At 49.8% G+C, this 27,258-nt stretch overlaps 1 protein-coding gene across 2 annotated transcripts in view; it reads right to left on the reverse strand.

The window, feature by feature from the left end:
• Positions 1–1,748: 1,748 nt before the first annotated feature.
• ASIC2 (acid sensing ion channel subunit 2) overlaps positions 1,749–27,258 on the reverse strand; it is a 984,251-nt gene continuing 958,741 nt past the window's right edge. For both annotated transcript variants that reach the window (XM_045525474.1, XM_045525473.1), the window contains exons 4-10: positions 16,513–16,663; positions 13,846–13,902; positions 11,814–11,967; positions 9,769–9,860; positions 6,214–6,293; positions 4,541–4,609; positions 1,749–2,709 (exon numbers count right to left, since the gene is read on the reverse strand). In XM_045525474.1, the coding sequence (XP_045381430.1) occupies positions 2,608–2,709; positions 4,541–4,609; positions 6,214–6,293; positions 9,769–9,860; positions 11,814–11,967; positions 13,846–13,902; positions 16,513–16,663 (705 nt within the window). In that variant the 3' untranslated portion in view covers positions 1,749–2,607. The remainder of the gene's footprint in view (positions 2,710–4,540; positions 4,610–6,213; positions 6,294–9,768; positions 9,861–11,813; positions 11,968–13,845; positions 13,903–16,512; positions 16,664–27,258) is intronic.

The following is a 27,258-nucleotide window of genomic DNA, read 5'->3' on the forward strand; positions in this document are numbered from 1 at the left end:
CTTGAGAGGGGGAGATTATCCTGGATTATGTGGTGGGCCCAATGTCGTCACAAGGGTCCTTTAAAAATGGAAGAGGGAAGTGGGAGAGAACTCAGGGCTAGTGGGAGACGTGACTATGGAAGAAGGGCAGTTTTGTGATGTGAAGGACTCTACCCATCACGGCTGGCTTTGGAGATAGAGGATGCAGCCACAAACCAAGCGGTGTGGGAAGCCTCTAGACGCTGGAAGAAGCAAGGACATGGACTATCCCCAGAAGCCCCCCGGAAGAAACGCAGCCTTGCTGACACCCAGATTTTAGCTCAATGAGACCCATGTCAGACTTTCGACCTACAGAACTGTAAGAGCATACATTTGTGTTGTTTTAAGCCACTAAGGTAATGGCAATTTGCTGCGATAGTGATAGAAAATAAAACAGGGCCATTTGCAGCAACTTCAGCCTCTGTTTCTAGGAATTAAAACCCTGTTAACTGTGCCAACAGCTTGGGCAGCCCCAGCTCAGGGAATGCTTGGGAGGAGGCATCACAGGGGAGCACTGTCCCAGCTGTGGAGTCCCTGCACTGCCAGTTCCTGGCCACGCTTGTGTGTGAGTTCCGGCGAACTAGTCCCACCGGCTGGGGAGGTAGTGCTGTCACAGCACTTCGAGGATGGAGGGGCCTCAGGAGACCATCTGGCCCTGGTCTTCCCTGTGCACAGGAAGGTAGCAGCTTCATCTTAAAACTGAGGGAGCTGAGCCCAGAGAGGGGCAGGGCCTCAGCCACTGTCATCCAGCTACTGAGAGGAGAAGGTCGAGGGGCCAGGGCTCCCAACCCCTGGTGCAAGACTGTCTTAGATTTGTCACATTGGAGAAATAACTTTGTTAGTGGGTCATGGAGAGAGACAGAGAGCGAGAGAGATAGACAGAAGGGGTTGGATGGCAGAGCAGGGCCCAGACCCTGAATCCCTGGTCCAGCCAGTGCTTTCATGCACCTGTGCATGGGGGAGGGCACAGCCACATCAGGCCTTTCTTCACTGCCCTGGGGGAGACTTTGAGCAGGGAGCGGGAGAGGAGGTGACAGGTTGGGCTGGAGGAAGTGTCCTGGAGCTAGCACAACGATGCCACAGGGTAAGGACTCTGGCTGAGTGAGAAGCTCTCTTTTGCCCCTTGGTGGCTTCAAAGGGCACACCCTGCCTCATGTGCTCCACAGGCACCTCCCAACCTGCGGTCCCACCCAGACGTCCTCTCAGGAGCCATGGTGGGGGCAGGGCAGAGTGCAAATGTGACCTCGGGAGGAACAGAGCCAGCTGGTTCGCTGGGGGTGGGGAAGTGGGGTTGGGAGAAGGTCGGAAAGGCTGGTGTGTGGGAGGTGGCCATGCTGGGGCCTGTATCCAGCCCTGATTCGCTGACAGGGTCAGGAGGAGTCAGGGCAGCAGACAGAGGTGCAGAGGGGTGCAGAGGCCCCCTTTACAGTGTCCAGATCCGGGTGGTGTTCCCCAGGCCGCGTGCCTGTGGTCTCGGGCAGCATCCTTCAGAATGGGGGCTGGGACGTGTCAGCGGGTCTTGTAGCATTTACATGGTTGTGATCGATCATTTTCACACATTTAGAATAGAATACAAATATGGAGTGTACACACTTTGTAAAGGTAACTGTTGTTGCACAAAAGTTTATATAGACATCATCTGTCATGTTTTGGCCTGGCGGGTCCAGCCCTTCCCTAAGTCCTTGGGAGAGAGACGTGGATGTGCAGGAAAGGCAGAAATGACTCAGCCATTTCCACAAGACCAGCTTTTAATATGACTGTGATTTGAAGCACGAATAAATAAACGCCAGAGAAAATGGGAAAACCAAATCGAACCTCAGAACATCAAAACCAAAAAGCGTAAAACAAAGCAAAACAGAACAAATCTCCGACGGACAAACATAAAAGCCCCCCAGATGAAAAGAATCAGACTGTACAAGCTGTGTCACAGGGAGAGAAGGACGACATGGGCACCATGGATAACACTGGAGTCACCCTGGCTGCCGTGCCGCCGTCACAGGCGCTGGGGCGGGAGGGAGGCTGGCGCGGGTCACCTTTGGCGCCGATGCCCCACGGGCCAGCTTGGGGGGAGAGGGGTTTGTGGGCAGGTTAAGAACCTTCACAAACTACACAAGGACTGAATGTAGCGGAGAGTTCTGCGGTTTCCCTCTTGACTGTGCAGTTCTGATTCCAGGATGGCCTCATGGTGACTTTGGAGCTGGAATCTGGTCCCACTGCACGGGCAGCAGAGTGGACGCTGGAAACCGCGTGGAGGAACGTCATGTACAAGACAGACACGGAGGTGGCGCTGTAAGAAGTCTGAGCATGCAGGTGCTTTATACATCTGGCAGTGAGATGTGATGGCAGGTCGGTTCTTGGACAGTTCCAGAGTGTGACTCATCTCTCCTAAGAGGGACGCACGGCGGGGCCCGAGGACGCACCGCGTCAGGTGTGGCCGGAGCGAGGTTTTGGCAGCTAGTTTGCAATGTGTGCATAGGGGGCTCTTGCTTCTTTCCAGCGTCAGGGGCCATCCCACCTGCGCTTGCTGTCCCCTGTCCTGGGTCTTGGGCCTCAAGGTCTGTTTGGGGGTGCTGGGCAGCCCGAGGGGTGTCAGCAGGCGATCTCCTCCAAGGTCCCCAGGGCCGTCTGCAGGGGCACATTCACAGTGTGGCTGATGGTTTCAGAGTGGTTTGGCATCGTGTCACAAGTGCTCTGGAGGGAAAGGGAAGGTGGGGGGTTACTATTCATTTGGCGAAAGTTCATCACGATGCCACCGGCAGCCCAGCCTCGACCCTGGGGCCTGTGCTCCCCTTCCAGGCTGCTCCTGTCCCAGACATGCGATGTGCTGGTTTGAGGCAGATCTTGAGGCATGAGGCCGAACGGAATCCTTACTGTTGCCCACCTAGGTGCCCCCTGGGGCAGAGAGTGGGCTCCCTGGACCTATAGCTGAGTGGTCTGTAGCCTTGGGGCTGGGTGGCCAGAGTCCTGCGCTCTCCCTTGGGGGCCTCCCATGGGGCTTCGGTGGGGCAGGTGCAGCCTGTAGCTAGGCCTGGGGCAGGGGGCACCAATCACTAGGGCCAAGCAGGAAGGGTAGAAGCCCCAAAAGGTCAGAAGCAGAGCTGGTCAGAGCTGCCCAAAGGACCTTTAGGGTTAAGCTGGCCCCTGGGAACCGTAGTTGGGGCCCCTGAGCAGGGCTGAATCTTCAGGGTGGTTTCCAGGCTGCGGTGGGATGGGAGTGGGAGACCAGCCCGGAGGCTGTGCCAGGAACACCGGGGAGACCGGGTGGGGCAGAGCTGGAGGAGGGGAACAGGATGCAGGGGGGGCTATGACTCTGAGACCCTCTGAGGGAAGGAGGGACCATGGGGGTGGGCAGGGGACCACTTAGCACTTACTACAGTCCAGCCACTGGGCTGACTGCCCTACAGGCATGATGACACTTCACCCACATCTACCCTCCAAGGGCTGACCTGGTGCAGGTGCTCAGGGATGTCAGGCAGCCTGCGCCCAGGCACACAGCCGGGCAGCAGGGCCCCGAGATCCAGCCAGGCCAGCTGAGACCAGAGCTCGGGCCCCTTCCACACTGCCCTCCCCCTGAACGGAATCTGTCTTGTCTTCAACAGAGGCTGCAGCGGTCCAGAGGTCACAGCAAGATTTGTAGCTGGGTAGAAAGACAGTGTCTGAGACAGAAATGGGAACCTGTAGTGGGGAAGTGGCTGGGGTCCATTTTGGATTTGGTGACTTTAAGCAGGCAGCGGCCACTCAGTGGGTTCTCCCAGGGCTGAAGTGCTGATTTGGGGCCCACTCCTGGGGGTGAGGGGAGCCAGGGATACCTGCATCAGTCATCCAAGACCTGAGCCCAGGAGTGGACTGAGTTTGGGAAGGAGAGTGGTAGACGGCCATCAGGGTTCTTCCTCCCTGGCTACAGGAAGGAGAGGCAGAGCAGGGCAGTGGTTAGGCTGCTGGGACTCCGGCTCTGACTCTCACCAGCTGTGTGACTTTGGTCTCCGAACTTCCACTGTCTCAAGTACAAAATGCCTGACAGTGCCTGACATGTACTAGGCATACGGTAGTCAGTAGCTATAGTGGATATTGTTGCTACCACCAACTTCACGGGGCCCCATACTCTATGTCCCCTTCAAATGGGATCGAGTGCCAGAGACACCCCTGCTTGCATTTTTGCCACTCCTGGGGAATAAGGGAGTAGACCTACATGGAGCATCTCTTGTTCCTTCCATGCCGTGAGATGAGGGGAGCAGCCCCTGGCCTAGGAGAAGCTGGACTGGGCCGGGCGGGACCTACCCTTGGAAGCATCTCATGGTCCCAGTTGCATCCATGGCTTGCCCACTTGCCTTTGGGATGAGTCTCAGAGAGAGCCTTGAGGCTCAGTTGGAGTGTCCTTGGATTTGGGAACTAACAAGGTGTCCCAAACCATGGAAAGGTGTACAGCGAGTCACATCCTTCCTGCCCGGCCCCGATATCTGGTTCCATATTGCCTGTGCAAGCCAGAGCAGCAGAACAGCTTTCAATCAATGATCTCTCTTACCACGTTCTCGTCAGGGCTCCCCTCATCCTCCTCTTTGCCAAGCAGGTCTAGTAGCTTCTCTTTGATCAGCTGCAAGAGAAACAGGAAGGGGTTGGTCAGGCGGGAGGATAATGCAAGGCCAGAGGGACCTCCCTGTACTCGGCGTGGCCGGGAACCTCTGAATCAGGCAGCGACTGCCCGGGCTGCGGCTGGATGAGCCGTGGCACCAACTCAGCCAGCCGCCAGCTCCAGGTGCCCATCTGTCTCAGCCCAGCCTTGTGGCAGAAGTGGGATTTGGTCACAGGAGATAGATCTTGGAAGAGGTAACAAAGGGCCCTGTCTTGCAGCGTGCACTGCTGTCTTTGTGGCTGGAGAGCAGAGCTAAGTGGCATGTGCTGGTGTGGCCGGCTGCCTGTCTGTCCCCAGCAGCAGCCTGCAACCCCCTTCTGAGGCTAGGCCTAGCGGACAAGATTATTACTCAGTTTTTAGACCAGACAACTGCACAGTTCACAAGCTCAGGACATGCCTGAATTCATAACATTTTATTCCCAGCAATAAAGGGGAGTTCTTAAATATGTTTCCTGGTGTGATTCAGTTGCCATAACTTTGTATAGCTTTTCCCAAAAATTAATAAACAAAGCAGAATAAAATCTGACCGTGGGACCTGATTCGGGTTTGGGGTCACCGCGCTGAGAGGGATGAGATCCTCCCGAGGACCCTGGTCACAAGGTACCACCCATTCATGATTCCCAGCGGCCTCTGGTCACAAAACAGCCCTCTCCGGGGGGGCAGGACACTGGCCTGCAGGCTGCCGTCTGCTGTGCTTGGACTCTGGAGGTCCGGGGGGGTGGGGTGCTCGTCACAGGTCTGGGCACACCTTGGCAATTCTGGAGCCACTGCCTTGTTCAGGGGGGCACGCTGGGGATGAGGGGCATTGCCCAGCTCACGGCCAGGGCGATGAGGCCTCCAAGTGAACATGGGTGGGGACAGACCTGGGGCAGGCCCACCCACAGGCTGGTTCTCAGGGGGAGACGCAGGCGGGAAGATGGACAAAGCCCCGGGAACTGTCAGTGCCAGGAGCTGCTGTCTGTCATCTGAGAAGCTTTCAGGGGTTAAGTTCCAGCTGCCTTTGGAGGGAGACATCTCCCCAGACCATTAGCAGCCAGAAGCGGCGGGCGCGCCCTGCTGTCTCCGTGCTCGGGGTTGATGAGGGTTGCTGGGAAATGCCCCTTCCGGAAGCCTGGCTGGGCCACGGAAGACACTACTCAGGTGATAGGTGATGGGCCACCTAGGGGCAGGTGTGTGCATGGTGTGAGTGTGTGCAGGTGTGGACACACCCGTGTACGAAGCCACCACCTCCGGCCTAGCTGTGGGAGGGGCTCAGAGCTGATCTCTCACGGTCTCATCCCTTTCTTCTCACCCCTCCCCTCCCTTCCCTGCCAGTGTAGACAGCCCACCGCTCTTCCGGCTCCCTGAGGATCGGCCCATGGCTTCCGTTTCTCTTACATCCACCCCCCTTAAGACTCCCCCCACCCCTATGCCTAGGATTTGGTGATCAACGATACTGGCGGACAGGAGAAAGCAGCCGCTGGGTGGCGAGAGGCCACCATCTCCCCCGTGCCACAGTTCCCAACACGGGGCAGGACAAGGGCACCAGCCTACAGCTGTTTGCCATGAGCAACCCCAAATCTTACCTCGTAGATATAATCGAAGAGCTCTAGTATTGTGAGGATACTAGCACCAATAAACAAGCCCATCTGACCACCAATATCACCTGGAGAGAGAGGAAAAAGACCAAACAGGTTGTTTCACTCACACAGCTTCCGGGAAGGGGTGAAGAGAGCGAGAGGGACACCAGACCTTCGGAAGGGTCCCCTCCGAGGGGAGCCGGGGCCTGGTCGCACAGAGCTCAGGCCTTCGGCAGCTCTCTCTGTCATGGCACAGCTCTGAGAGCTGCTGTTTCTCAGCACCGGGCACAGGTGAGGACTAAGCTGACTGCTCACCGGAGGGGCGCAGAACCCATCTCACCACCCACAGGGGGCCGGGCTTGTTCGGTTACACTCAGAGCCACACTGACTGTGTCCTGCTTCGGCTCCGTGCTGGGAATACAGAGTCAGGATGTGTGTAGTCCTGGCAAGGGCACCATCTAGCCCGAGACGCTTGTGACAGGTGCCCTGGGTGGGGGCGTCTTGGGATCAATGGCACCACAGAGGCCCCTCACCTACCCATTTATGGTATGGCCTTCAGGGCCACCTCTGCCCTTGGGGTAAGGTCACAGGTGTCCCCTAACTCCCCTACCCGAAGGTAGATGTTCAATTTGGACTCTCTCCAGAGCTGAGGTTCTTATCTTGGGGTGTATGGGCCCCTTGGTAGAAGTTCTTCTGGATTTATCTTCAGATCCCCCTGCATCAAACTCTCCCGGGAGACTTGTAATCAGTGCTGATGCCTGGAAATACCTTAGGCCTGTAGGATCAGGATCTCTGGGGTTGGGGGCTGGACATCAGAATTTTGGGGCCCACCAGAGTTCGAGAACCACTTTCCTGGTAGGGCTTCAGACAGCTGGAGACCCTCCTGAAATTGAATGCGAAATGGTGTGCACCTGGCACTTGCAGCAGGTGAGCCCATAACCATTACCAGATTCTCAAAGGGGTTCTGATCCCCGGAAGCCGAGATGCTGTGCCCCAGAGGCAGTGTGGTAGAGCAGGGCTCCGAGTGACCACAATTGGCGTGTGGCTTGGATGAGCCCTGACCTTCTCTGTAGCTTTGCCTCCAAAGACATTTGGTGGCGGTGGCAGTTGGGAGGGGGTTGGAGGAGATAGATGGTGGAGCCCTTTCCCGCTCTGATGTCCAAGAGTGTCAGCCTCTGGAGAGAGGGCTGGGTGGTTCGGGGGGAGCGGTACAGCTCTGTGGAGATGCCAGGTTGACCTCTTGGTCTGAGAACTCTCTGGTGGGTAGATCTGTGCCACCTGTCCCCTGCTATGGCTGAGTGGGGCCCAGTGCCACATCCCCAGGTGAACAGCAGAGATGGTGGGGAGGAGGCTGGCTCTTCCCATGAGCCCTGGTGCTGGGCTCAGACTGGCTCCTCTTCTTCCTCTCCTTCACCACCCTCATTATTGTGTTTAATGAAGACTCGTAGGGGAGTGTGTTCTTACAGACGTGCAAGTTGGGTGTGAGGTGTGTGTTTGTACGTGTGTGCAGTGTGGGTCTGTAGTGGGAGGAATACATGCCAGGGTCTGGGCTGTGCATACCTGTGTTTGTCCAGCAGCAGGCAGACACCTGGCTGTCGACGGTTTTATACAGGCGGTTATCTCTGTCTAGGTTAGGCACGCTGAGTGTGCGAGTGTGTGCGAGTGTGGGTTTGTGCAGGTGGGCAGGGAGTGTCTGAGGGTGCTGAGCATGTGTAGGTGCTGGTGTACAGTGTGTGATGTGGGCGTGTGTTTGGGTGGGTGTGTGAGTGTGTAGACACGCAGCCTGTCTGCCTAGGCTTGTTGCGTGCACGGGTGTGTCTCTGCAGCTGCGTGATTGGCACGTGGGGCGGCGTAGGTGTGCCTCTGTGTGCGTGGCCTACGGGCCCGCAGGTGTGGGGCTGGAGTGTGCAGGCTGGGATGGGGTGCACCGCGGGTGGCGTGAGTGCCCACGAAGTGTGCGCGAGTGTTGACAGCGGGAGGTGAGAACGGGCCGCGTGGCACTGAGAGAGCGGCCGGCTGGCTGCGGGAGTGTGGCGCGCACGCTCTCGGCACGGAAGTCCAGATGGCAGCACCGTCTCCTCAGCGGGCTATTCTGGGTGGGAGCGAGATGCTGGGAACGAGCTCGTCCTCACATCTGATGCAGATATGACAGATCCTGAGCCCAGGCCCTCCTTGCGCTGCGTGCATGTGTCTCAGAGAGAGACTGACTGTGAGTCTGCGCCGGGGGAGGGAAGGGGCGAGGGGGAGACGCATCCTGAGTCCTCTTTGGGAAGCAAAGGTCAGAGCCAGCACAGGGCAGGTGGCAGGGTGGGTGAAGGGCCCATATCTCCAGTATATGACCTCTACCGTGGGGCCCAGGGCACGGATCAGTGGCTTTGGCCACCATGACCTCTGAAGCTGAGTGCCAGTCACCTTAACTCAGCTGGCACGGAGCTATGGGCCATTCCCTGGCCTTGTGGAGGAGGTGTAGAAATGCTCAAACAGCCCCTGGACACACCAGCTGGGCCATGGGTCCCCAGCATGGAAACTGCCCGGGTGCTAGAAGCTGCTATGTATGGACCCTCTCTGGGCTAGGGGCTTTATCACACTTAACCATCACAACAGACTCATACAAATGGGTTTTATTAAACCCATTTTGCAGATGAGGGACCTGAGCTTCAGCAAGGTGAAGCCACTTGCCCATATTCTCACAGCTGGTCTGCAGCGGCCCTTGGATTGAAAGCCAGTTCTTCCCTTTATACATCCAGGTAGAAGGCACCTGCCCCTCCCAGGATGCTCTTGGTTCAGCTGGTTCACGGAGACAACAGCTGTTTCTCCCTGCAGGGCCCAGGCATCAGACCCTTTCCTGAGAGTTAGTGGGAGTTGGGAGAAGGGCTGGAGGGGCAGGTCCTCTAACTGTCCACTCTCAGCGCTCTTGAGAGTGTGGGGCTGGGCTGGGGCTGGGTTGAAGTGAGCTCCTTGTATCCATTATGTGCCGATGGGGTCAGGGAACTCATGGGGACTTGTGTGGGGTGGCAGTCAAGTTTGTGGGTGTCTGGGGAAGTGGCTCTTCGTTTGCATTTGACAAGGGACTCTCAGTCCAGGGGACAACAACTGGCCTTCTCAATGCAGCAAAATCACTTTCCAGGTGAACTCCATCGGGGACCTGACCGTGCCCAGCTTGGGGACCACCTTCCCTCGTTCCCTCCCTGTGACAGCTCTTTCCTCCCTCCATGGCTGTGGATTCTGACTCCAACCGGGGCAGACGACCATGGAATCCAAGAGGGCAGGGCTGGAAAGACCCTGAGAGACCTTTACGCTCACTCTCCTCATTGCACAGACAGGGACATGGAGGCCCACATTGGGGAATGGATGGGCCCTGAAATCTCCGCCACATTGGGCTCCTTTCTTCCCATTCTGGGACAGAAGCAAGGAGAGAGGGAGTAACTGAGAAATGAAAAGGCTAGACTCCTCAGGAAGCCATGTATCTACCTGTCTGATGCCTCCCCACCCACCGTCCCTCCTCCCTCCCTCCCACCCTGTATGAGATGCAGAAACTCATGCAATGACACCCCAACTTACCAAGTAAGGCAGCAACTTCATACGCCTTCTTCTGTTCAATTGTCTCGTAATTGAGAGCTTCAAAAAATATATCCAGAACAAGGATGTTCTCTCTGCAGAGGGAATAGCCAGTACCAAACACGGTTGGAACCACCGGCATTCACAGGGGACATCTGAGGCAGCTTTCCCACGGCAAGGTGGAGGGACGGAGGCCCGGGAAGTGAGGCGACTCGCCCAAAGTCAGGGCTGGTTAGCGGCAGAGCTGGAGCTTGAAACCAAGAGTCCTGAGCCCCCGCCCAGGGCTGGGGACCTACATCTGCTGCCCCCTTGTGTCCCTAATTTCTACCTCCCCTCTCTCTTTGCACCTTTCCAGGAGTCCTGCCTGGTTTCTGGGTCTCTGAGCCCCCCGAGGGCTTGCCCAGGTCCTTAGCATGAAGAATTCGGTAGTCTCCCGACAAGGCTTGACCTTGCCTGTGGTGCCCCTGCCCACTCCTGAGACCACCCCCCAATTCTTACCGGGGTCGATACTGGTGGGAGGCCCTGCCCTGGCATTGCTGAGTCAGTTGCCAAAGTCAGGGAAGGTTTGCAGGGAGCAAACCTGTGTCTGGCTGGGGTGGGGTGGGGGAGTGTTTCTGGCAGAAGCGCAGCGGCTCCCTTTGATCCTTTGGGCAGGTGTGTTACTGAGACACGTCTTGGCAGTGAAAGTCGTTCCTGCCTGCACACTGTCTGCCAAGCATCGGGGCTGGCATCTCCTACAAGTCCCATTGCCTTCAACGTTGCTCACAATGCCCTCACGGCCCCTTGTTCTCATGCCACTGAGCAAAAGCTGTCCCAGGATGGGGTCTGGGGACTGTGTTGGCAGGAGGGAGCGGCTGGAGAGGAGTGGAGCCTTTCAAAGAATCACCGTCTCTTGCCTGGTTTGCGGCAACTGCCTCCTAACAGCCTCCCTTCTCCCCATCTGGCATCCCCCCCATCTTCTATACTGCCGCCTGAAGGAGCTTTCTGAGACTGCTAAGTTGATTCAAATTAAATACAATTACAGTTCAGTTCCACAGTCACCGGGCTGCATTTCAAATGCTCAACAGCCACACGTGCCTAGCGGCTACCATGTTGGACACATCACAGCTATAGAACATTTCCATCATCGCGGAACGTCCACCCTGCTGGAGAGCAGGGGTCTGAAATACAAATTGGAGACAGTCGCTCTCCTCTGGAAGCTCTTGGGAGGCTCCCTATTCTCTTAGGATAAAGCCCACCCCCTGCGGCCTGCACGCCCCACCCAGCTCAGCCTACGAGACCCTCTTGCTCTGACATGTCCACCTTCCCTTGTAATGTTCTCTCATCTGTCCTGGGCTGATTCTCTCTGCTGAGCCTCGGCCTGGGCCACCCTCTTCTCCCAGGCCTTTCCTTCGTTTATTCTGTTAAAATGGATTTTTTGAGTACCAACTCTGTGACAGGTGCTCCACTAGTACTTGGTAGACAGAGCAGGGGACAAAAAAAGAGAGGTTTCTTTTTTCAATCTACCAGGGCAGGCAGGTCATAAACAAGGAAACACAACAGGAATGTCGAATCACACACTGTGGTGTTATAAAGGAAAACACCAGAGTACTTTGAAAGTAAAGTAACAGGAGGGGACCTAATCTAGCTGTCTGAGGAAATGACGTTTAAATGGAGATCTGCTTACTGAAGAAAAAGTTGGGTAGAGAGTGGAGGGAAAAGCATTCCAGGCAGAGGGAACAGAATGTGCAAGGTCTGCCTGGGAAACTCCTCTACATCCTTTAAGCAATCTCCGAAGCTTGTCCTGGGCTCACCCCCATGGAAGCTGGAGTTAACCTGTCACTCCCTCACACTGTGTGCATCTCTCTTATAGCCAACGTCACCCCATATGGCATTCCCTTGTGTACTTGTCTCCCCACAGACGGCAAGGTCAAGGGCAGGGTTGCATCTTACTCGTCTTTGTCTTCTGAGTTGAATGAACTGCTTACCCTTGGCCTCCTCCTCCACTGCCCCCAGTTTCCTCCTGCGCCATTTCCCTGACCCCGGCCCCCCATGCCCACGAAACTTACGAGATATATTTTTCTGATTTGTTGAATTTCTTCTCCAGATACTTGGCTGACGTCTTGCTGGGGATCTTCACCATGGAGAGCTCTTTGTTGTAGCGGGTCAGGTTGCAGGGCGTCCTGCAGAGACAGTAATTGCTGTCCTTTTCCGCCAGCAGACCTGCGGGGGAGAGGCGGAGGGGCTCAGGCAGGTGTTGGCACTGGGACTCTGGGCCCAGGGGAGCTGGATTCTAGCAGCGGAGAAGGGACCTGGGGGGAGGTGCTGGTCCTGGGAAATGGGGGCAAGGGGATGATGGGGACCCGGGAACTGGGCTTTTGCTGTAGGTTGGTCTTGTTTTCCTTCTCCTTCCTGTTACTGCCATGACACTTTTTAAAAATTGTTGAAATGTCACCACTTTTGGGGAACAGGCTCCAAGGGAGTCCTGGCCCCCTCAACTTCCCAGGACTCTCTTCTCTCTTCCCAGCCTCAGCGTTCTCATCCACAGAATGGGCCACCGTCAAAGCAGACATGGGAGACCCTTTTACCTGAAACCCAGGGTTCTGTGGTTTTCCCTCTGGGAGTCCCAGTGCCCCCCCCTCTGCCTGATGGGCTGGGATGTAGGCAGAGGTCCTCGATTCCTTTCCCTGCAGGCAACCTGCAGCACCTGGAACTCTCTCCCTCTCCTCTCTTCTTCCGGTTAGATGAGGTGGTTTAATTTATCATTTCCCTCCGACAGAGACAGAGGGCAGAGCCCTCCTCCACCAAACTTCAGCGAGGCTGGTCTCAGCCCTCTTCTCGACTAGGCCTCCACCTTGGCCTCCATCCTTGCCTGCCTAGCCTGGTTTTAGCAAGAATCCTGCTGAAGTCAGTGTAGAGAGAACCCCCACGCTAGATATCTGGTCACCTGGCCTGCCCTCAGCAACAATCCTAAGTCAGGCTGGCAGGAATCCCCTCCATGGATGCCACATTACTCCTCTAGGTAATTTCCCATCTACTGACCCCTCCTCCTGCCCGATGGCTGTGAATCCCCACCTGTCTCTACTGTCATCTGAGTAGAGCCCCGTCTCTCTCCCACATTGTGATAGTCTCCACACCTGTTGCAGGAGCCCCGAATAAAATCTGCCTAAGCGTTTTAACAAGTGTCAGTTTTTTCTTTAACACATCCCTCCCTCTCCCCTCCAGCCACCTCAGTGTTTCTGGTGTCCTTTGGGTTTTGCTGAGTCTTTGCACACACCGGAAGTCACCCCATCTCCTCTCGGCCTGGCCTCCCCTCTCTAGTCCTCCTGGGGACATCTGGGCCTGAGGCCAGCGCTGCCCCACTTAGCTCCAGCGCGTGCAGCTGCTGAACAAACACGCGTGCACGTTGTTTAAAAATTCTCTCTGCTTCTCTTGATTATAAACCATTTCCCAGGTCCGGAGAGAGGCAGGCATGTAGGATGGGTCTCGCTTTGGGGCTGCGGCTTGTCTGTGCGAGCTCCGTCCCTGGCGGTTTCCCAGCCGGGGAGCCACAGAGTTACTCTAACCAGCAAACACCCAGCAGGCCTCTTGGAGAGGAGGACGGGCAGGCTCTGTGCCTTCCATTCGCACACATGGCATGAAACCCTGGCCTCACCTGCCCCGCCTTCCCTCACCTCCCCGGGCTCAACAGAGCGTGGGAGAGAGGGGGCTGCTTTGGAATAACCTCGGCCTCCCCCTGTGGACCCCACCAGAGTGTGTGAGGGCAGTGTCGCCAAGCTCCACTGTCCACCTGTCTCCATCTTTATCCTCTCCCCTGCGTTCCTTAGCACCCTCTGTTCCTGCTGAAATCCACTCCTCCATCTCCACCTCTATACCTCCTTTCCCTCCCCCGTCCCTTTCCCAGCCCTCGTCCCTTGCACCACCCTCCTCTTCCTCCTCCTCTCCATCTCCCTCTCCTGTTCCTCCATTCCGCCCAGCCTCTTTCCTCTCTTCCCCTCCGTTCCTTCTTCCACCCACCCTCCTCCTCCCTCCCAGATGACCTCCACGCTCTCAGTCTCAGGCCCCCGGCCCCACCATTCCCTCCGTCCCCCCTGTACTGACCTAGGGCGGGCTCTGCACACTCCTTGTGCTGCTCAGGGGTACAGAAAGGGGCATCCCCTGCAAAGAAGAAACACGAGGGAGAGTTACTCAGGCAGAGACGTTGGTGTCACCAACACCTCCCGCGCCTGGGCTTGGGGAAGTGAGTGCCCCCTGGTACTCAGCAGCCTGCCAGTGGACAGTCAGACAGGAGCCATGGGTCAGAGTGTACCCGGAGCCAGGAGGTTGGCTTCTGATCTGCTCTGTGAGCTTGGGCGGGCCGGTCACCTCCCTGAGCAGGGGACAGTAGGAGCTGCCCGGCTAACTCCTCCCAGGTTGCTCTGTGGGTGCAACCAGCTCCTGTGGGTGACAGGGGAGCTTGCCTTGAGGATTGAGATTGGGGGGGTGGCAGTAAGCACTTTATAAGCCTGGGCAATCATCATCTCCTTTAACCCACACAGGTACCCTTTGATGTAGGAAATACATTATCTGTTTTACCCATGAGAGATCTGAGGCTTATGCGTCCCGCCTTCCCAGGACACCAAAGCTGGCAGTGACGGAGGCAGGCTTTGAACATGCTGCATATGAGCAGGGGCTGCTGTGTGTTTCCTCATCTTTGCTCTTAATTCCACATTACTTATTGAGATGTCAAGAATAGCGTCATGGGCGGAATGATGGAAACCTCTACTGTTTGCCTTTGGCTCAGGTTTCCGTGGGGGAAACTGCACTGGCTGGTGGCTCAGTGCAAGCTTCAGGCAAGTAATATTGACCAGGGCTGGATTCTCCTCTCTGGGCTCTCTCTGTAGAAACCCAGGATTTGTTTTTTTTTAACCAAGTGCTAAAGTTAAAGTCGACCATAATGTCTTTTCCGTACATTTTCCCCTCCTTTTCAATAATAACAGATTAAGTGATATGTTTGCCTTATTGCTCTGTCTTCTAACTGTGGTCCCCAACCCCCTTGTTAGGAACTGGGCCATGCATCACCACCCAAGCTCCGCCATGGACTGGCCCTTCCGTGGAAAAATTGTCTTCCATGAAACTTAGGAAGCAGGCTGCACAGCAGGAGGTGAGCGGCAGGCAAGCCAGCGAAGCTTCATCTGTATTTACAGCCACTCCCCATTGCACGCATCACCGCCTTAGCTCTGCCTCCCCCTCCCCCCATCTGTGGGAAAATTGTCTTCCATGAAACCGGTCTCTGGTGCCAAAAAGGTTGGGGACTGCTGTACTAGGAAGCTCAGGTAATTTTATTATTACTATTATTAAAAATAATGCAAATTTTTTATCATATGATTTTTCAGGTCAGAAGTCACACACAGGTCTCCCTGGGCCAGAATCAAGGTTTTGGGAGGTCTGTGTTCTTTTCTGGAGGCTCTGGGGGAGCATCCATCTCCTTGCCCTTTCTGGCTTCTAGAGGCTGTTTCCATATTCACTGGCCACGTACATGCATTGATTACCCTCCCTCTTCAAAGTGAACAAAGTCACATCTCTCTGACCCTAGCTGGAAGAAGGATGTTAATTTTAAGGACCCATGTGATTAGATAGAGCCTACTGGAATAATATCCCCATGTTAAGGTTGGTAAGCTTCATTATATTGGGAAAGGCTTTTTGATACAGGCAATTTTAAAGATCAATAATTCTAATCTTTGATTACTAAGAAATTACTGATTAATAATGAAATAATTCAGAATTTAGCTATAAGGGTATTCATTTCAGCCTGGGTTATAACAGAAAACAATTGGTAATGAGCTAAATGTCCAGTATAAGGATTTAAACTTAAATAACTATGATATAACCACAAAATATAGATAGTCATGAAATATTATAACAAAGTTCCTGGCACATAGTAGGTCTTTAGTCAACAGGACTTTCGGTTCCCTCTTCCCATGTGCTAATCTAACAACCACTGCTTTTTTGCAGTTTACAAAGCATTTTTATATTCTAGCCTAATTTTATTCTCATAACAATGAATGATTATGTTTTAGAGATAAGAAGGTGAGAACAGAGAAGTTTACTAACTTGTGCCAGGTCACACAGTAAGTGAGTAGAGGAGCCTAAATTAGAAGGCAAGGCCTCTGCCTTCAGCCAGTCTCCTTCCACGCTGCAACACCAAGCTCTTCCTGCCCAAACCAGCTCCCCACCCTGCACTTCCGCCTCTGACATGCCGACAGCCTCTAATAAGATGGCTACATGCATTATTAGTCTGACCACAGAAGTGCCAGTACACACACACACATTTATTTGCTGGCTACTAGACTTTTGCCTCATTTGAAAGAGTGCTAGATATTTGGATGCAAGAAAGAAACATCTGGATGAAAGCAACAAACATCTGGATGTTCAAATATATACCACACTGGGATGCAAGAATTGCAAGCATCCGGATATCTGGACACTAAACTCTAGAAGGTAAGAGCAGCAAACATTGGCAAACACTGAACATTGGGATGAATGTTCTCCAAACACTGGACATTTCTGAACACCAGGACGCTGCCTTTGTTGATGGACTGGATGTTTTTGTCTGTTCTTTAAATGTTTAGGCACCACATAACAGAGTCTTCCCAGAATAGCATCCCTTTGGGTCCTAGTGGAATGTAGTGGAATGCGTGAAGTGTTTCCCACCAGGGTGAGGCAAGCAAAGAAGGTCCCAGGTGGTCCCAGGCAGGGCCCTGCAGTCACCCCTGCCCTGGCACTGACCTGGCATGTGGACCATGCGGCAGTTGCAGTTTTCCACGATGTAGCGGGTCTCACAGTCAATCCTACAGGCGGTGATACTGTAAACAGGAAAGAAGTCGAGTCCCATCTCTGAAGATCGGCACTCACCCCACGGTGGAGGCAGGTATGTGAGCTGCAAGACAGGAAGAAGGGGGCGGTGGTCAACCTTGCTGCTTGTTCAGCCTCAACAGACTCAGTGGTTCATTCATTCATTCATTCACTCACTCAATCCACAAACAATCATTGAGCATCAACTGCATGACTATCTAAACTCCATTAACCTTGTAGGCCTTCAACATCTGGCTCCAAGACTAGTTTTTCTACCTTATCTTTTATAACCTTCCCGTGAATGCTGTTCTCCTCAGAACCTCTTACCATGCCATGTGTCCTCCCATTGCACATTTTGTCATCTTGCATCTCTTGAAATGACCCAACTCAATTCTACCCTCTTGGCTTGACACATTGGAACCCCAGACCTAGACCTGGGACAAAACCCAGAGGAGGATTTGGGATGAAATGGCTTTAGGCACTACCACTGTTATTCACAATCCTTGTCCTGGACCAGAGCGACTCTCCAGTGTTCTGTTGTGGATGTACCCCTTTGGAGAAAATGACACTCCTATTCTGGGAGGTCCAATGATCATAAATTTTCTTCTATGGTTCTTGCCTGGTGGGAATGGGAGGGTGAAGGATGAGGCAACTAATGGTTGTTGAGCATTTACTGTGTGTTAAGCACCAAGTTAAGTTCTTTAAACCATTTTTAAAGATCGAAGAATAAACAATACAATAAAATATACAATATTTAAGAGCACAGCACAGTGAGATCTGGCAAATGTATACATCTAGGTAGCTACCACACCAACCAAGATATGACATTTTATCACCCCAGAGAGTTCCTTCCTGTCCTTTCCAGTCAGTCTCCAACCTGCCCAGGTAATTACAGTTATGAATTCTATTACCATAAGTTAGCTTTGCCTATTCTCAAACTTCATATAAATGAAACCTTACACTATGTACTCTTCTGTGTCTGCCTTCTCTCACTCAATGTAACGTTTTTGAAGGTTACCCACACGGTGTATGCATTGAGTTCCTTTCTATTGCTGAATGGTTTTCCACTGTGTGAATACACTACAGTTTGTTTATCCATCCACTTGATGATGGCATTTGGATGGTTTCCAGTTTTTAGTAATTATGAAAAAGCCCCTAAAATATTTATTTATAAGTCATTTTGTGGACACATATTTTAATTTCCCTTGAATAAATGGTTAGGAGTGGAAGAGCTGGCTCATAAGATAAGTGTAGGTACACCTTTATAAGAAATTCCCCAACAGTTCTGTAAAGTAGTTCTACTATTTTGTATTCCCACTAGTAGTATATGAGAGTGCTAGTTACTCCACATCTATGCCAAATCATGACTTTGTCCATCCTTTTAATTTTAGCCATTTGCTTAGGTGTATACTTGTATCTCATTTCTATATGTAGTTCTCTGATGGTCGATGATTTTGAGCACAATTTTGTGTGTTTATTGGCCATTCATATATTGTCTTTTGTGAAGTGTCTGTTCATGTCTTTTGCCCATTAAAAAACTTGATTATTTTTAATTTTTATCATTGAGTTATAAGATTTCTCCATATATTCTGGATTCAAGTCCTTTGTCAGATATGTGTATTGCAAATATTTTCTCTGTGCTTCCTATAGCATAGAGACGTATTTATTTTTCCTTCTTTTAAAATCACCTTCATTAAGATACAATTGATATACAATAAAATACATGAATTCTAATGTATTAATTTAATCAGTTTTATAAATGTATACACCCTTGTAATGACCACCCTAATCAAGACACAGAACATTTTCATGAACCCCTTAAAAGTCCCCTATTTGCAGTTACTCCCTCCCTCACAACCCCCAGGCAACCGGTGATCTGCTTTCTGTCATTATAGGCTAGTTTTCCCTGTTCTAGTATTTTCTCTAAATAGAATCATGCAGTATGTATTCCTTTGTGTCTGGCTTCTTTCTCCCAGCATAATGTTTTTGAGATGCATTCATGTTCTTGCATATATCAGTAGTTCATTCTTTTTTTATTGCTGAGTTTTATTTCTTCCTTTCTAGTTTTTATTCTTTAAATTTCTTTTTCTTCCTTTGCTGGATTGGCTAGAAACTCTACTATAATGTCAGAAAAAAGTGGAGAAGGAGAATATCTTTATACCTTTTTCCTGATCTTAGGAAGAAAGTGTTCATTACTTCGCCATTAAATATGTTAGGTATATATTTTCCCTAGGTGCCCTTTGTCAGATTGAGGAAGTTCTACCCTATTTCTGCTAATTTGCTAAGAGTTTTTAATCATCAGTGGGTACTATGTTTTGGCAAATGTGCTTTCTGCTTCTGTTGAGACAATCAATAGAAGTTTTTTGCTTCTATTGAGATGATCACAGTTTTTTGTCTCTATTCTGTTAATATGGTGAGTGATATTCATTGATCTCCAGATATTAAACCCACCTTGCATTTCTGGGACAAATCCCACTTAGTCGTGATTTGATTTATTTTTTCTCTTTATATATTGCTCTATTTGATTTGCTAATATTTTGTGGAGGATATTTTACACCTATGTTCATGACACATATTATATTTACTTTTCTTGTAATATCCTTGTCCAGTATTGGTATTGAGACTATGCTGATCTCATAAAAAGAGTTATGAAGTGTTTCCTTTTTTTCTATCTTCTGAGTTTGTGTGGAGTTGGTATCATTTCTAACTTAAATATTTTATAGAGGCTGGGCGTGGTGGCTCATGCCTGTAATCCTAGCACTCTGGGAGGCTGAGGTGGGAGGATCACTCGAGGTCAGGAGTTCAAGACCAGCCTGAGCAAGAGCGAGACCCTATCTCTACTAAAAATAGAAAAAAATTAGCTGGACAACTAAAAATACATAGAAAATATTAGCTGGGCATGGTGGCACATGCCTGTAGTCCCAGGTATTCGGGAGGCTGAGGCAGGAGGATCAATTGAGCCCAGGAGTTTGAGGTTGCTGTGAGCTAGGCTGACGCCACGGCACTCACTCTAGCCTGGGCAACAAAGTGAGACTCTGTCTCAGAAAAAAAAAAGAAAAAAAAATATTTGATAGAATTTACCAGAGAAGCCATCTAAGCCTGGTGATTGTGTGTGCGCCTGTGAAGATTTTTAATTATGAATTCAGTTTCTCTAATAGACACAGAGACATTTGAATTTTTTATTTTATTCTTGTGCTAGTTTTGGTAACTTGTGTTTTTTTTCCCAAAAATGTGTTAATTTCATCTAAATTTTTGAATATATAAAGTTGTGTATAATATTTTCTTATCTTTTTTAATGTCTGTAGAATCTATAGTAATGTTTTTTCATTCCTGATATTGGTAACTTGTGTTCTCTCTATTTTTTCTTATTGTTAATGATTCCTAATTTAATTATGCTTTATTCAGAAAATATGCTTCCCATAGTTTCATCCCTTTAAAATTTATTGAGATTTATTTTGTGGTCCAGCATATGTTCTATCTTGGTGAATATTCTATGTGCACTTGAAAAGTATTCTATAACTGCTGGTGTAGTGTTTTATAAAAGGCAATTAGGTTAAATTGTTTGATCATGTTGCTCAAATCTTCTATTGTCTTTACTGATGTTTTTTCTACTTATTCATCAATTACTGAGTGAGGAGTGTTGAAAACTCTAACTATGACTATGGATTTGTCTATTTCTCCCTTTAGTTTTGCCAATTTTTGCTTTGTCTATTTTTGAAACGTATCATTAGGCACATACATATTTAGAATTGTTACATCTTCTTGATGAATCAATCCTGTTATCATTGTGAAATAACCCTTTTTATCTCATGCAATATTCTTATCTTGAAGTTTACTTTGAATTACATAGATATAACAGCTTTATTATGTTTATTGTTTATCTTTTTCTGTCCGTTACTTTGTTTTTAGCCCACTCTTTTAGTTTTCATGTTTCAGAATCTTTATATATCTAAGGTTCATCTCTTTTTGAGTGTGTTTTTAAGGTACATCTATTTGACTATTGCTGTTTTATCCTCTCTGACAATCTCTGCCTTTTAATTGGAGGGCTTGATCTATTTATACTTAATGTAATTCTTGATATGGTTGGGCTGAAGTTACCATGTTGTTCTTTGTTTCCTATTTGTCTCCATTGCTATTTCTTCTTTTGTTCTCGCTTTCCTGACACCCCCTCCCCCCCTTTTTTTTAAACAGAGTGGTGCCCTGTCACGTGGGCTAGAGTACTGTGGCATCAGCCTAGCTCACAACAACCGCAAACTCCTGGGCTCAAGTGATCCTCCTGCCTCAGCCTCTAAGTAGCTGGGACTACAGGCATGCACCAACATGCCTGGCTAATTTTTTCTATTTTTAGTAGAGACAGAGTCTTCCTCTTGCTCAGGCTGGTCTTGAACTCCTGAGCTCAAGTTATCCTCTTGCCTTGGCCTCACACAGTGCTAGGATTATAGGTGTGAGCCACTGTACCTGTCCTTTCCTGACACCTTTTGGGTTGAGTATTATTTTAGTAGCTCATTTTATCTCCTCTACTGATTTTGATTTATACCTCTTTGTATTATTATTATTTTTAGTTGTTGCTCTAGGTTTTATGATATTAATCCTTAACTTATCACAATATACCTTGAATTAATATTATAACAGTTCACATACAATTCTATTTATATTTCTTCTGTCCTTTATGGTATTGTTGTCATGTATTTTATTTTTACATCTGTTATAAACACTATAATACATTGCTATTACTTTTTGTGTTAAGCAACCCACTGACTTTTAAGGAACCTAAAAAAGAAACAAAACTTGTATTTTTAATTTACCTACATATATACCATTTTAATTTTTCATTGTTGTTCTTGTAGATCTGAATTTTCCATTTGATGTTATTTCCCTTCAGGCTGAAGAACTTCCTGGAGCATTTCTTATAGAGTAGGTTTACTTGTGGCAAATTTTCTTAGTTTTCATTTATATGTACAATGTCTTAGTCCTGTCTTTATTTTTGAAATATATTTTGGCTGTAGATAGGTTGTTAAGTGTTTTCTTCCAGCATTTCCAAGACTTTATTCCTCTATCTTCTGGCTCCATTGTTTGTGATGAGACTCAGTCATAATTCTTTTTATTGCTCCCTTGTATATATTATGTCTTTTTTTTCTTCCTCTGGCTGTTTTTGAGATTTTCTCTCCATTTTTGGCTTTCAGGATTTAAAGCATATCATGCCTAGGTGTGTGGTTTTCTTTGTAGTTACCCTGCTTGGGGATTGCTGAGAATCCTGGATCTGTGGAATTATGCTTTTGAACAAATTTGGAAAAACACTAGCCAATATTTCTTCAATTATTTTTCTGTCCTATTCTGTCTCTCCTCATTGGGATACCAATTACACCCATGTTGGACTACTTGATACTGTTCCACAAGTCACTGGGGCTCTGTTCACTTTCATTAGTCTGTTTTTTCTTTGTGTCTCATTTGGATAATTTCTATTAAACAGTCTTCAAGTTTGACATCCATTTATTGTTTTGTATCCAATCTTCTGCTGATCCCATACTACAAGTTGTAAATTTCAGATATTACATTTTTCAGTTCTAGCACTTCCATTTGGTTTTTAAGAAATGTTTCCACATCTTGCCTAAATGTTTCTCATTATTTATATTTTTTTCTGTGATAATTTAACATGTCTATCATTGTTATTGTAAAGTTACTGTTTTCCAATTCCAACACTGGGGTTATCTGTCGATATATTTCTACAGATTGTTTCTTTTTCTTTTCATGTTTCCACTCTTTCTTCATGTGTCTGGTAGTTTTTGATTGTGTGCTGAAAGACAGAGTCATTTTTTATTGTATACTGGACATTGTGGATAACTCTTTATAGTGACTCTGTATAGGCTATCTTCTTCCGAATAATGTAGAATTTTGTTCTAGCAGGTAGTTAAATTAATGATGAATTACATTGATTTTGTGGAGGCACTTTTTAAGGCTTTGTTTAAAGGTGGATATATTTTAGTTTTGCCCTTAAGTCCTGGGTGTAGCCCTTGGTCTTGGGACATTATCTCAACTCTGAAGGAACGACACTTCTGGGGTTTCAATGGAAAGCCTGAGTTGTTTGTCAAGTCTTTCTAATGTGGTGGAACAAAAACTACAAAGTCTTTCTCCCCTGCAGTGGTAGCTGCTGAAATTATGGCTCAGCTCTTTCAACTGTTGTTTTCCTCCTGGGCTTCTTGAAGCCTCTTTCCATCCATATGCAGTTCAAGGTTCAGCCTAGGATTTTAGGGATGTGTATGTAAAAATTTAGGGGCTTCCCCTCCTTTCTAAGATTTTCCCTCCCAATTTTCAGCCTTTCTGGGAACCTGAACTCTAATTTCTGGCTCTTTAACTTAATGCTTGCTGATTTCTGGGTGAGCTCTGTCCCTGGAATTCCCTTAGAACTTTGAAATGCCTTGGAGGGAGAAGTCAGGTAAATAAGTGTGTACCCTCTAGTTTGTGCCTGCTTTTAGTCTGTTTCCAGTGCTGTCAGCAGTGGTTTTAACGTATTTTGTCCAGAGTTTGATTGCTATTTCCAGGAGGGTTAGTCTGTTATTAGCTACTCCACCATTACTAGAAACTGAAAGCCTCTCTATTGGTTTAATTTAATATTCACAGGACTTTTTTGAGGTGCTCCTATTCTCATTTTATTGACGAGAAAACTGAGTTTCAGAAAGGTGAAGTAGCTTGTGCAAGATCATACACCTGGTGAGTGACAGAGCCAGCAGATTCCTGACTCCAAACTTGGGCTTGTCACATGGTACCACGTTGCCCCCACATAGCATGGAAACCGAGGGGAGGGATGGAGAGACACTCCAAGGAGGACTTTTCAGACTTCTTTCCCCTGCTTCTTCTTCTTGTTCTTTTTTGGTTTAACTGCTCTGTTATTCCTTTGCCATAAGGGTTTGCTTTACTCTCTCATCTTTGTTCTTTTCAGTTCATGAGCTGACCAGGCTTTCACAGAGGTTTCCCGTGTGACCTTGAAGAAGTCACTGCTCCTCTCTGGACCTTAGTTTTCCTGTCTATAAATAGGAAGGATTTGGGGGTAGGTTGCCTCCAAGGCCCATTAGAGGATTGATATTCTATGATTTAGAATACATTTGGTCCCCTATATTGTTCAATTTTGGATGTATAAACACACAGTATGGATGTGGGAGGACAAATTATGCCTTTTGGCAGGGGCTGGGGTCTAAAATGATGAAAATTAACTTTGGGTGGGCATTCTTTTTTCTTCTACTAAAACAGGTTCTTGCGATGGGTGGACAATGAATGTAGCTGGTGAAGCTCTGGTGAGGGCCCAGGGTTTGTTCAGGGTCAGCCACTTCCCCCTTTTTTGTTGCAGGGGTCATGATTCAGAAACCGTGCCAACCCTGCTGTGGCAGGTTCGTCATTTGTTCCGTCAGCTTCTCCGAAGCCTCACATGCAACAGCAGCTGGAAAATTACAGTGTGCTCAGCACTGAGTCTTGCTTACCAACGAGTGTCTGAAAGTGGGTTGGAGTATTTGTTTATCCTGGGCAAGCAAAGCCTCAGGGGGACACTGAAGCACTGTCTTCAGATATCTGAAGGACTGTCTCAGGGAAGAAGAATTGAATTTGTTTTCTGGCATCCCAAGGGAACGGCAGAGACAAGAATAGTTGTAATAAGGGATGTGGGATGATAATAACATTTATTGATGTTGCAGGCACTGTGTCAGGCACATTATATGCATTGGATAAATTCTGGCTCAACATAAGGAAGAACTTTCTAATCCACTCGTATAATTCAATAATAAAATCTCTGTCTTGGGAGTGAGTTCCCCATCAGCAGGGCTGTTCAAGCAGAAGCTGTTCAACTACTTGGCTGGGATGGGAAGAGAGAGATTCAGGGATTGGGTGTACAGTTGGATGAGATGACTTCTAGGGTTCCTTAAGCTCCTATGTCTAATCATAGACTCTAAATCTATTATTCTGATTTGAGAATTAGAGACAGGGGAATGACCCAGACAGAACCTTGAACTCTGCTCTTTCCTTGCTAGCTGTGTGACTGTGGGTAAGCTACACAGCCCCTGTTTCCCAGCCCCGGATTTTAGATTCTTCATCTGATCAAATAAGGTGAGTTCAGAGCCCAGCAGAGTAGGTGCTCACCAAGACTCAGTTCTCATCCCCCTTCCCTAATAAACTCCTTCATGTTGTTCTGTCCTTTCCTTTATTCAACAAATAGCCCAGCTCCACCTCTGTTCTCTTTACAAGTTGGCTCTATAGGCCATCAAATGGTTGCCCTTTTTGGCTTAAATTATTTTGAGTTGGGTTTCCTGTGTCAAAGGCCCCTGCCCAATTTGGACATCTAAGTCAAAATGTCACCAGGCAGCAGGATCTGTGGGTGCGGAGTCGGGAGCGCGATCTGGGTTAGAGCCGGGAGCGTGGGAGTCATCAGCGCGTGAGAAACGGGGCGAGCCAGCCCGGGGGGGGGGGGAGGACACACCCAGGGCTGAGCCTGGGGCCTTCCTGCGTGCACCTGACCACTCTTCCTCCCCTGCTCTTTCCCCGTGGCGCCTTGGAACCGGGGGCTTTGATAATTGCTCAAATTTACCAACTGGGTAGGGAACTCAGAACTTTTGCGATCGACTCCCCTGGTGCTTGCCTTTCATCACGCCACCGTACTGAAGCTTCTCTCAACAGTCGCCTTCATTTTATAGAGAGAAGCTGCTGTTTGCTCCTAACCTCTCGGGGGACATCCGTCCTCCTGTTGTTCCGCCACCGCTGGCTTTCCCAGCCGCCCAGCAGGGGGCGCTGCAGCCAGCACCGCTGCCCCGGGGAGTCCGGCCACGCCTGGCCGCCGCCCGCACCCCGAGGCTGGACTTGGAGGGTGCTATGAGTGAGTGCTGGGAGGAGGACGAAACTGTACGAGAATATGTTGTTTCTGCTCCTGGAAAGGGTAGGAAGGCACGTGAGGAGGGAAGAGGAGACAAGGAGGGACACCCACGGAGCTTGTCTCATAGCCACCGGCTGCTCACCTGGCTCACCTGGCTCACCTGACGCCCACCTGGCGCCCACCCGGCTCTGCCTGTGTCAGCAGCGCTCGCCTGTACCAAGTCCCTCCCCTGTCTCACTAACCCGCGTGGCTGAGATCCTGGCCCGTCCTCTGCTGGGCACGCCCACGTGAAGAGCACGTGCTCTGTGCTCAAGGCTAAGCTGGCTTTGAATCCTGGCTCCCCCGCTCACTTAGCTGGGGACCTTGGGCACAGCGCCGAGCCTCTCTGCCCTTCCCTTCTGATGAGAATCACCCGGAGGTAGTCGCTACTTCAGAGGGGTGCTGTGAGTTTGGGACATGGCAGGGTACGTGTAACCCAGCTATCACCCTCAGCTGATATCTGCACCCGACATAAAACTCCAGAAAGCCCACTTGGCCGAGGCAGTAGAACCTACGGAAGATGTCAGAGGGAGCTGCAGGAGGGGCTACATCAGAGCAAACCAAACCCTCCAATGGGTTCTCCTGCTCCTTCACCTCACCTGCTGCTGGCCCGTCCCCATCCTTTCCTCCTTTCTCTGTCCTCATGTGCTCTCCTACCTTTCCAGGAGCACAGTCAACATGCTCCTGGCCGGGAGCGGTAGCTCACGCCTGTAATCCTAGCACTTCGGGAGGCCAAGGCAGGAGGATCACTTGAGCCCAGGAGTTTGAGGTTGCAGTGAGCTATGATGATGCCACTGCACTTTAGCCCAGGTGACAGAGTGAGACCCTGTCTCAAAACAGAAAACAAACCAAAAAAACTCCCCAAAACAAACATACTCCTAAGCAGTTTCATCATATTCTAACGTCTTGGCACTTGGCAACATCCTTTCCCACAGAGTCTCATCTTATCATAGTATTTTCCCAAGGAAAGGCAGTTTCCTCCTTAAGAGAAATTCTAAAGCTGGATGTTAAGATATTTTTTCTTCATTGTTGTGTAACAAGACAGGACATCTCCATGATGCATGAGAGATGCTGAGTACACTGAAGCCATGGTTGCACTCTGAGTTGGTGTTGCTGTCCTATCTCCCCGCCTGAGGACTCAGTTCCTGGGGTCCAGTGGCCAGTGGCTGGAGCTCACCTGGCGACACCTTTGCATCAGTAACGCAGAAACACACTCTGATGATCTGTGGCACCCGCTTGTTTTGGGTGACTTTTGAAGTCTTCTCTGAGATCTCCATCTGGGTGTTATTGGCAGGAAAGACAGTATCCAGGGTTTTTGACCACTTCTTCGTGATGGTGCCAGCAATGCAATGCAGGTGGTATTAGGAGCACTGGTGGGGCGGGAACTGCCACCTCGCTGAGCCTTACCTATCTGCTCCAAAGAACCAGGGGTCTGGACCAGAGAGTTGCTAAACTCCAGAGTTTTCAAGGTCTTTGAGTCTATGCATCTCACTTACCCAGGACAGAGGGTGGTAAGTGGGTGGGCTGCTCTCAGATGATTTGTCTGGTCTAAATATTTGGCTCAGAACATGTTTCCTTCCCTTTCTCTGTCTGAAGAAACTGATCAAGACAAGGCCAGTGTGACCCTGGCTCCGAGCCAGCAGAAAGCCTTCACTCCAGGAAAAACTGCCTTGAGAGTGGAGGCAGCAAATCCCCTTTGCAAACTGTCTTTCAGAAAGCATCAGTTTGCTCAGCAAAGCTCTCCTTGACAAGATAATGCTCAGCCTGAGGGAGGTGGCATCTGGGGGTGC

This window comes from Lemur catta, chromosome 15 (assembly GCF_020740605.2).
Source record: "Lemur catta isolate mLemCat1 chromosome 15, mLemCat1.pri, whole genome shotgun sequence".
Classification (NCBI taxonomy): Eukaryota; Metazoa; Chordata; class Mammalia; order Primates; family Lemuridae; genus Lemur; species Lemur catta.